This window comes from Lycium barbarum, chromosome 3 (assembly GCF_019175385.1).
Source record: "Lycium barbarum isolate Lr01 chromosome 3, ASM1917538v2, whole genome shotgun sequence".
Lineage (NCBI taxonomy): Eukaryota > Viridiplantae > Streptophyta > Magnoliopsida > Solanales > Solanaceae > Lycium > Lycium barbarum.
The window spans coordinates 68819385-68830894 of record NC_083339.1 but is presented as its reverse complement, the minus strand read 5'-3'; the positions used below and the strand labels follow the sequence as shown (position 1 = coordinate 68830894).

The 11510-nt window shown below is 45.2% G+C and overlaps 1 protein-coding gene across 1 annotated transcript; it reads right to left on the bottom strand.

The window, feature by feature from the left end:
• Positions 1–508: 508 nt before the first annotated feature.
• On the bottom strand, positions 509–7998 carry LOC132631553 (uncharacterized). The gene is made up of 2 exons (XM_060347127.1): positions 6803–7998; positions 509–861 (listed from the first exon to the last, which is right to left on the bottom strand). The coding sequence occupies exons 1-2, from the start codon at positions 7812–7814 to the stop codon at positions 833–835; spliced, it is 1041 nt and encodes a 346-aa protein (XP_060203110.1). The 5' UTR covers positions 7815–7998; the 3' UTR covers positions 509–832.
• Between the last annotated feature and the right edge of the window lie 3512 nt (positions 7999–11510).

Here is an 11510-nt window from a genome sequence, read left to right as displayed (position 1 = left end):
TGTGGTCTGTAGATCAGGTACAGTGTTGGTAAAATATTGTCTTCAATTTACGGTTGGCCAACTGGAACGTTTACGGTCCATATGTATTCTACGGTGAGTAGATTGGCAGCGTAGATCCCAAACAGTGAACCAAATTATTTTAGCTTCAATCTACAGTAGATTGTTGGAAATTGTACGGGCCGTATATTTTATACGGTCCGTATATACCCAATGAAGATATGGATCAAACCCACCTTTTGGTCACATTCTTCCTTTTGAAGATATGAATACCCTCAAGAACACCTAGAACACCCAAATTGTCACGACCCAGCCCCGTGGGCCGCGACTGGCGCCCTACTTGGGCACCCAGACCTGGTTACATATTCCAGTTACATACAAACGATTAGCCAAAGCCAGTAAGGCTACATAAACAGACTTGGACCATTTCCAGGAAAATTTCGGCAGAGTTTCCTCTGTTTTACGGACTACCCAGTATATCCTGCACGCAGAAAATACCAACAAAAGCCACTCAGGGCTAACAGGACAATATATATACATATATCAAACGCGGACTGGCCGCCTCGGCGTATAGAATCGCCTAATCAAAACATGCGGACTGGCCGCCTCAGTATATGAGAATCGCACAACGACATGTTCACATAACCATACCTAAGGACCATAACCCACAACCCTGTCCACAGACCTCTAACAGACCGACAGAATCATATGGCGGGACAGGGCCCCGCCGTACCCAAACAGCCAAATATACAAAATATATACAGCAACAGATGTCTATACCAGAAGTGGACTCCGGATCAAGTAGGAGTACTCCGAGATAGCAGAAAAGTGGAGCCTACAATGGGGGATCACCAATGTCTGTACCTGCGGGCATAAAACGCAGCCCCCCGCAGAAAAGGGGGTCAGTACGAAATATGTACTGAGTATGTAAAGCACGGAGTACAGAAATATGGATCAAAACTGATAGCAAACCAGACAGTAAAGTGGAGTATAAACCGGTACATCAAAATCAGTGTCAAAATCACATACATATACGTAATGCAAATGAAATCATGCAAACGTTACAGAACGTGGTCGCCACTCCGACGCAGGCGCCACACACAGCATAACACCAGAAGGTTTCAAATCTCCGTACATCCCCGAACACAAACATAATCATAGGTGAGCGTATTGCATCACGAGCCATATCACAGCATAACTCCAAACGGTCCTGGCCCTATGGCGAAGCCTCGGGAACCGTAGCACAGCATACGACCGAATTATCACAAAGCGCACGAATCAAAACCGGCCCGGGAACCGGTGAACGAAGTCATAACAAGGCACGAGCGGAGTCGTGAGCGGACAATGCAAATCATATTTCAAAATAGTCTTTCAAAACATGATAGTCTCATAAATTATTTCATAATACAAAATAATCGCATACTTAGTCAATATAAAGTTCCATTTCACGAAACATTTCCAAGGTAGTACGTATAGCTCAAAACGTAACTTAACATATCGTAACATTCAAAATACATCCCGTAGGAGGAAGTTCCAAAATCGAAAGTGCTATTCCAAACGTTATCCAAAAGGACAGCCCAATGAGACACATAGGGCGTCTCGGGGTTAGCGGGCCCACCTCGAGTCAAGTGAGGTGACGAACATATTTTTACGAACATTTATATGCCAGGGGTCATACATAATCATTACTAGGTTACCCGACCACATTTCGATAGGTTGGAGGCGAATGGTGGCATTCTAGCCAAAATAGAGCCCTTAGGCTTCAATTGAATTGAATGAATAGTAACTTTTCTGTGGATCGGGTTTCGAGGAACAAAAATGATCCGGAGGGTCTCATATTCGACTAACATACTAGGATATGCCAAATGAAGGAGTGGGAAGCTTTACATACCTCACAGACGTCGTAAGCCCTTCCAAAAGTCCAGTCCCGTTTCGTCAAAAATCTGCAAATGGTCAAAGTTACCAATTGAGATTCTTAGGCTTAAAATTTCCATTAACTTGATTTTTATCTACCGAAATTTCGGCAGCATTTCCCCTATAAATCTAACACCCCCGAGACTTAGGTCGGCTCAAAATACACCAACTACAACAACCCAAACGTCACAGCAACGCAACTACAATTTAAAGCATTCTAGTTTCAAGATTCTACCTTAATACACAAGTCGACAATTTTCATTCAAATTTCACAATTTCTAAACTTATGTCTACATTATGGTATTCATTCACTCACTTAAAATTATTCAATCACATTCCAACTACAATCCAAGCCATACACCAAAAAATTGCTCCAAGACCCACAACTTCCCCATAACCATCGAAACTCACAACAAACGTTCTAACTTGTGTCATTTCATTCCGAATTCATTAATATCAACCATAAATCATATTTAAAGCCTTTAGCATCAAAGATATACAATGATATACACAGTTATACCGAAGGTATACACTTTCCGATAACGTCCAAAACCATTTCCCAACGCCACTTTAGTTCATCAATCGATTATTTATGACATAAAAGTCACGACGACGCATTAAGCAGACTAAGCAAGATCAATTCACATTTATTTCCTCTTCTTAAGGGCACACGGCCACCACACCAATCACACACACACACACGGCTTCATACACACCATCAAACAACGGAATTCTCGTCTATTACCAATCCTTAACACATTTATGTCAATTCCATAACATTAAAAGGGCCAAATTCTTACCTTTCCTTGAAATTTCAATTCGCCGCACACGTCGCTCTTTCGCCAAACCAATTATATCAAGTTGGAGAGCGTCTCGAACTTACTACGAATATGAGAGAAACAAGATTTTTAGATTAAACACAAGGCAAGAAAAAAAATTTGAAGGAGGGGAAAGGGGTTCGGCCGAGAGGGAGTATTATGATTTCTTGGAAATTTTGATCTTGTTTTCTAGAAAATCCCAAGCATTTGCATCATATATATCCACTTAATAGTCATGTGCATAGCACATGACATAAACTAATGGATTTGGGCTTTGCCATGGCCGGCCCTCACTTGATTTTTGGGCCTTGTTTTTGCATTGAATTATCTTGGGCCCAATTCTTAAAATGCCCCGTTTTGAAATTCCCGAAACTAATTTACGGAGTTCCAAATTTATCCTTGGCCCTTCCCGAGGTTTTAGCATTTAAAGATTCCACAACCAACATAGCCATATTCACAAAAAATTAAATTAGGTCCTTCTAACACCCGAGTCATAATTATTTCACGATTTTTAATTATACGAAAACGCGGGATATAACATTCTCCCCCCCTTAAGAACATTCGTCCCCGAATGTTAAACAATTCTTACGAAGGCTCACAAACATAACGGGAAAACCATCTTTATATAGCACAAATGGTCCATCCGTTCATTAATATAACAAATTCAAAAGTTTACATTACAAGAGGCGTAGGGAATAAATGGGGGTATTTCTTCTTCATCTCATCCTCCGCCTCCCAAGTCATCTCCTCCCGATTATTGTTGCGCCACAGGACTTTGACAGAAGGCACCTCCTTAGTGCGCAACCTCCTCACCTGACGATCCAGGATAGATACAGGCTGCTCGTCATAAGACAATTGCTCCGTCACCTGAAGATCATCTACTGGGAATATCCTGGAAGGATCACCAATACATTTCCGCAGCATAGACACATGAAATACCGGGTGTACGGCCTCCAAGTCGGATGGTAAGTCTAGCTCATAGGCGACCTCGCCTATCTTTCGAACAATCTGATACGGCCCAATGTACCGGGGGCTCAACTTACCCTTCCTACCGAACCTCATAACACCCTTCATGGGCGATACCTTCAGGAATACCCAGTCGCCAATCTGGAACTCTAACGGTCGACGTCGTCTATCTGCATAAGCTTTCTGTCGACTCTGACCAGCCAATAGTCGTTCCCGAATAAGTTTTACCTTATCTACAGCTTCCTGGATCACATCAGGCCCAATCAGCTTAGTCTCGCCGACGTCAAACCAGCCAATGGGAGACCTGCATCTCCTGCCGTAGAGGGCCTCGTACGGAGCCATCTGAATACTGGAATGATAGCTGTTATTATAAGCGAACTCAATAAGCGGCAAATGATCATCCCAGCTGCCCCTGAAATCAATAACGCAGGCCCGTAACATATCCTCGAGCGTCTGAATAGTGCGCTCGGCCTGCCCATCGGACTGAGGGTGAAAAGCTGTACTAAGACTCACCTGAGTCCCTAGTCCCTCCTGAAATGACCTCCAGAAATTTGCTGTAAACTGGGCACCTCGGTCAGTAATAATAGATATAGGGACTCCGTGAAGTCTGACTATCTCTCTGATATATAATCTGGCATAGTCCTCAGCCGAATAAGTAGTCCGAACCGGGAGGAAATGGGCCGATTTCGTCAGCCTGTCAACAATAACCCAAATAGAATCATACCTGCGTGGAGTACGCGGTAACCCAACGACGAAATCCATATTAATCAACTCCCATTTCCAGGCTGGAATTTCCATCTCCTGTAACAATCCACCGGGCTTCTGATGCTCGATCTTAACTTGCTGGCAGTTCGGGCACTGACTAACAAACTCAGCAATATCTTTCTTCATGCCGTCCCACCAATACAAACACCTGAGGTCCCGATACATTTTAGTGGAACCAGGATGAACAGAATACCGTGCATTATGGGCCTCGCCCATAATCTGCCGCCGTAAGCCCGCAATGTCCGGTACACAGAATCTGCCGTCATATAATAATACTCCGTCAGGCGAGATCTCAAACTGAGTCTTGGCTCTATTAAGAGCCACATCTCTGTACTGAATCAAAAGAGGATCCTCAAATTGGCGCTGCTTTACCTCCTGAATAATAGATGACTCGGCAACTGGACGAACAGAAATCCCAGAATCTCCAGAATCTGCCAAACGAACTCCAAGGCTGGCCAGCTGATGAATATCACGAACCAAGTCTTTCTTACCAGACGGTACATCAGCCAAGCTGCCCATAGACTTGCGGCTAAGCGCATCTGCTACTACATTGGCTTTCCCCGGATGGTACAGAATATCAACGTCGTAATCCTTTAGTAGCTCCAACCATCTCCGCTGCCGTAAATTTAGCTCCTTCTGCTTAAAAATATACTGGAGACTCTTATGGTCCGTATAGATATCAACATGGACCCCATATAAATAATGCCGCCAAATCTTCAAAGCATGAATCACTGCGGCCTACTCAAGGTCATGAGTGGGATAGTTCCTCTCGTGCGGTCTGAGCTGCCGGGAAGCATAGGCTATGACTCGACCGTGCTGCATCAATACACAACCTACCCCAATACCAGAGGCGTCACAATAAACAACATACCCATCAGATCCCTCTGGAAGAGCCAAAACTGGAGCTGTAATCAATTTTTCTTTCAGCATCTGAAAGCTGCGCTCACAGGCATCTGTCCACTGGAACTTTGCTGCTTTCTGGGTGAGCCTCGTCAGTGGTGCTGCAATAGAAGAAAAATCCTCCACGAACCTGCGATAATACCCAGCCAATCCCAGAAAACTGCGCACCTCTGTCGGTGTAGTAGGCCTGGGCCAATTCTGTACAGCCTCTATCTTCTGCGTATCGACCCGAATACCATCTGCGCTGACAATATGGCCCAAGAATGCCACAGAAGTTAACCAGAATTCACATTTGGAGAATTTAGCGTATAACTGCTGTTGACGGAGAATACCAAGCACCGTCCTCAGATGATCTGAATGCTCCTCGGCTGATCGCGAGTAAATCAGAATGTCATCAACAAACACAATAACGAACATATCCAGAAAAGGCCGAAATACCCGATTCATCAGATCCATAAATACCGCTGGAGCATTAGTCAGCCCGAAAGACATAACTCTGAACTCATAATGCCCGTACCGGGTCCTGAAAGCAGTCTTCGGGATATCTGACTCCCGCACTCGCACCTGATGATAGCCTGAGCGCAAATCTATCTTTGAAAAATGTCTGGCTCCCTGCAACTGATCAAACAAATCATCGATCCGGGGAAGGGGATATTTATTCTTTATAGTCACCTTATTTAGCTGCCGGTAATCAATACACATCCGTAGTGACCCATCTTTCTTTCTGACAAACAATACCGGTGCTCCCCAAGGTGATGTGCTGGGTCTAATAAAGCCCTTATCCAGCAAATCTTTCAGCTGCTCTTTCAACTCCTTCAACTCGGCTGGTGCCATCCTGTACGGAGGAATAGATACAGGCTGCGTATCCGGCATCAACTCTATAGCGAAATCGATCTCCCGCTCAGGCGGAAGGCCAGGAAGCTCGTCAGGAAAAACATCTGGAAACTCACTGACGACCGGAACAGACTGAAGGGTAGGTACCTCAGCTGCAGTATCGTGCACACGAACCAAATGATAGATATACCCCTTCTGGATCATCTTCTTAGCCTTGAGGTATGAAATAAACTTACCCCTCGACGATGCTGTAGATCCGAACCACTCTATAACTGGTTCCCCTGGAAACTGAAAACGGACTACCTTTTTCTGGCAGTCAACATTAGCATAACAGGAAGCTAACCAGTCCATACCCATAATAACATCAAACTCGAGCATGTCTAACTCTACCAAATCAGCCTTAGTGCTACGATCATATATAGTCACAGGACAATCCCTATAAACCTGCCTCGCTATAACATAATCCCCAACTGGCGTAGCTACCTCAAATGGCTCTATAGGCTCAGACACTACTCCAATTTTACTAGCTACGAGCGGGGAAATATATGATAAAGTAGAACCAGGGTCAATCAATGCATATACAGATCTGGAGAAAACCAGCAATGTACCTGTGACGACGTTTGGCGAAGCCTCCTGATCCTGGCGGCTGGCCAAAGCATATATGCGGTTCGAAGGACCGCTAGAACCTGCAACGCCACCGCGGCCTCGACCGCGTCCCGCCGATGTCGGCACACCTCGCCCTGCAGGGCGTGCAACAGATGGAGCAGATGATGAACCGGCGGCTGACCCTGTCGGCTGAGCCACACTACCGGAACCGCTGGCCAACGGACAATCTCTCATAAAATGGCCCTGACCGCCGCACGTAAAACAAGCTCCTGTAGCTCGATAACACTCTCCTGGATGAGACTTCCCGCAATGAGAACAACGGGGCCTAGGTGGTCTGGGCTGGCTGGGGCCTCTGGACACCTGTGGACCTGCCGCTCTGGAGCCCTGACCGGCCCCAGACGGTCCCGCACTATCAAATCTCCGACCGCCTGACTGAGTACTCTGGCCGGGTGGAGGTAGCTGTCTGCCTGACTGCCGCTGCTGAGGCTGTCCGCCTCGAGAATCCCCGGAATAACCTGCGAACCTAGCCCTCTTGGGCGGCCTCCTGTCACAATCTCTAGTGGACTGATCTGCTCGGTACCTGTCCTCCATCCCCTGAGCATACGCCTGTAATCTGGCGATATCCATATCTGTCCGTGATGCCATCGACATACAGGACTCAACTAAGTAACGGTCCAGCCCGATCACATATCGGTGCATCCGGTCAGCCATCTCTGCCACTATAGCCGGAGCATATCGGGCCAGTGAATCAAACTCCAGGTTATACTCACGAACACTCCGGCCCCTCTGTCGAATCTGCAAAAACCTGTCCACTCTCGCCCTCCGCAACTCTGGAGGCAAAAAGTGGCTGAGAAAAGCAGCCTCAAACTCGTCCCAAGTGGCTGGGGAAGCACCCCGGCCTCTAGCTAGCTCCCAAGACTCGTACCAGTGAGCAGCAACATCCCGTAGCCTGTGCGAAGCCAGCTCAACAGACTCGGTCTCTGAAGCCCTGACCAAATCTACTGAGCGTCGCATCCCCCTAATAAAGTCATGAGGGTCCTCGTCGGGCTTAGACCCGGAAAACTCTGGAGGGCCACATAATAAGAACTCCCGAACCCTCAGGCTGTCCCGCCTGCCATCATCATCATCCCTCCGGCCGTGTCTCTGAGCCTGTCCCGCTACCAGGGTAGTCAGTAACTGCACAGCCTCTGTCAATGTCCTGTCATTCGCCCCTGACTGAGGAGCTGGAGCTGCGGGCGCTGGAGTCGCTGGAGCTGCTGAGGGACCTGCTCCAGGCTCTGCCGGTGGTGTAATGGATCCCTCTGACTGAAGTGTAATACCGGGCATAGTCTGAGCTCGAGCTCGGGTAACGGTGACTCTCGGTGCCCGACTAGTCTCTGCCACTTTCGCCTTGCCCTTCTGGGCCGCCGTTGCCTTTTTCGGAGGCATCACTGCAAACATAACAACGAATTAGATCAGAATCACCCTAATAGCACAGCTCTATCGCACGATCTAAGATTTCGAATGAAAGCAACATCCTAAATGTCCTGTAGCCTCCCGTTTATAGATGTGGTGCACAACACACCGATAAACAAGACTCTACTAGACACGATCTGTGGACACTCCGAGGACAAACCGCTCTGATACCACTTTTGTCACGACCCAGCCCCGTGGGCCGCGACTGGCGCCCTACTTGGGCACCCAGACCTGGTTACATATTCCAGTTACATACAAACGATTAGCCAAAGCCAGTAAGGCTACATAAACAGACTTGGACCATTTCCAGGAAAATTTCGGCAGAGTTTCCTCTGTTTTACGGACTACCCAGTATATCCTGCACGCAGAAAATACCAACAAAAGCCACTCAGGGCTAACAGGACAATATATATACATATATCAAACGCGGACTGGCCGCCTCGGCGTATAGAATCGCCTAATCAAAACATGCGGACTGGCCGCCTCAGTATATGAGAATCGCACAACGACATGTTCACATAACCATACCTAAGGACCATAACCCACAACCCTGTCCACAGACCTCTAACAGACCGACAGAATCATATGGCGGGACAGGGCCCCGCCGTACCCAAACAGCCAAATATACAAAATATATACAGCAACAGATGTCTATACCAGAAGTGGACTCCGGATCAAGTAGGAGTACTCCGAGATAGCAGAAAAGTGGAGCCTACAATGGGGGATCACCAATGTCTGTACCTGCGGGCATAAAACGCAGCCCCCCGCAGAAAAGGGGGTCAGTACGAAATATGTACTGAGTATGTAAAGCACGGAGTACAGAAATATGGATCAAAACTGATAGCAAACCAGACAGTAAAGTGGAGTATAAACCGGTACATCAAAATCAGTGTCAAAATCACATACATATACGTAATGCAAATGAAATCATGCAAACGTTACAGAACGTGGTCGCCACTCCGACGCAGGCGCCACACACAGCATAACACCAGAAGGTTTCAAATCTCCGTACATCCCCGAACACAAACATAATCATAGGTGAGCGTATTGCATCACGAGCCATATCACAGCATAACTCCAAACGGTCCTGGCCCTATGGCGAAGCCTCGGGAACCGTAGCACAGCATACGACCGAATTATCACAAAGCACACGAATCAAAACCGGCCCGGGAACCGGTGAACGAAGTCATAACAAGGCACGAGCGGAGTCGTGAGCGGACAATGCAAATCATATTTCAAAATAGTCTTTCAAAACATGATAGTCTCATAAATTATTTCATAATACAAAATAATCGCATACTTAGTCAATATAAAGTTCCATTTCACGAAACATTTCCAAGGTAGTACGTATAGCTCAAAACGTAACTTAACATATCGTAACATTCAAAATACATCCCGTAGGAGGAAGTTCCAAAATCGAAAGTGCTATTCCAAACGTTATTCAAAAGGACAGCCCAATGAGACACATAGGGCGTCTCGGGGTTAGCGGGCCCACCTCGAGTCAAGTGAGGTGACGAACATATTTTTACGAACATTTATATGCCAGGGGTCATACATAATCATTACTAGGTTACCCGACCACATTTCGATAGGTTGGAGGCGAATGGTGGCATTCTAGCCAAAATAGAGCCCTTAGGCTTCAATTGAATTGAATGAATAGTAACTTTTCTGTGGATCGGGTTTCGAGGAACAAAAATGATCCGGAGGGTCTCATATTCGACTAACATACTAGGATATGCCAAATGAAGGAGTGGGAAGCTTTACATACCTCACAGACGTCGTAAGCCCTTCCAAAAGTCCAGTCCCGTTTCGTCAAAAATCTGCAAATGGTCAAAGTTACCAATTGAGATTCTTAGGCTTAAAATTTCCATTAACTTGATTTTTATCTACCGAAATTTCGGCAGCATTTCCCCTATAAATCTAACACCCCCGAGACTTAGGTCGGCTCAAAATACACCAACTACAACAACCCAAACGTCACAGCAACGCAACTACAATTTAAAGCATTCTAGTTTCAAGATTCTACCTTAATACACAAGTCGACAATTTTCATTCAAATTTCACAATTTCTAAACTTATGTCTACATTATGGTATTCATTCACTCACTTAAAATTATTCAATCACATTCCAACTACAATCCAAGCCATACACCAAAAAATTGCTCCAAGACCCACAACTTCCCCATAACCATCGAAACTCACAACAAACGTTCTAACTTGTGTCATTTCATTCCGAATTCATTAATATCAACCATAAATCATATTTAAAGCCTTTAGCATCAAAGATATACAATGATATACACAGTTATACCGAAGGTATACACTTTCCGATAACGTCCAAAACCATTTCCCAACGCCACTTTAGTTCATCAATCGATTATTTATGACATAAAAGTCACGACGACGCATTAAGCAGACTAAGCAAGATCAATTCACATTTATTTCCTCTTCTTAAGGGCACACGGCCACCACACCAATCACACACACACACACGGCTTCATACACACCATCAAAAAACGGAATTCTCGTCTATTACCAATCCTTAACACATTTATGTCAATTCCATAACATTAAAAGGGCCAAATTCTTACCTTTCCTTGAAATTTCAATTCGCCGCACACGTCGCTCTTTCGCCAAACCAATTATATCAAGTTGGAGAGCGTCTCGAACTTACTACGAATATGAGAGAAACAAGATTTTTAGATTAAACACAAGGCAAGAAAAAAAATTTGAAGGAGGGGAAAGGGGTTCGGCCGAGAGGGAGTATTATGATTTCTTGGAAATTTTGATCTTGTTTTCTAGAAAATCCCAAGCATTTGCATCATATATATCCACTTAATAGTCATGTGCATAGCACATGACATAAACTAATGGATTTGGGCTTTGCCATGGCCGGCCCTCACTTGATTTTTGGGCCTTGTTTTTGCATTGAATTATCTTGGGCCCAATTCTTAAAATGCCCCGTTTTGAAATTCCCGAAACTAATTTACGGAGTTCCAAATTTATCCTTGGCCCTTCCCGAGGTTTTAGCATTTAAAGATTCCACAACCAACATAGCCATATTCACAAAAAATTAAATTAGGTCCTTCTAACACCCGAGTCATAATTATTTCACGATTTTTAATTATACGAAAACGCGGGATATAACACAAATGCAATGTAGGACCAAATCAACTCATTTTTGCTCCAATTTTTAGATCTAAGATCCTTTAGATATGGAGAACAAAGTCCACTAACCAATTAGCTTTAATTTCA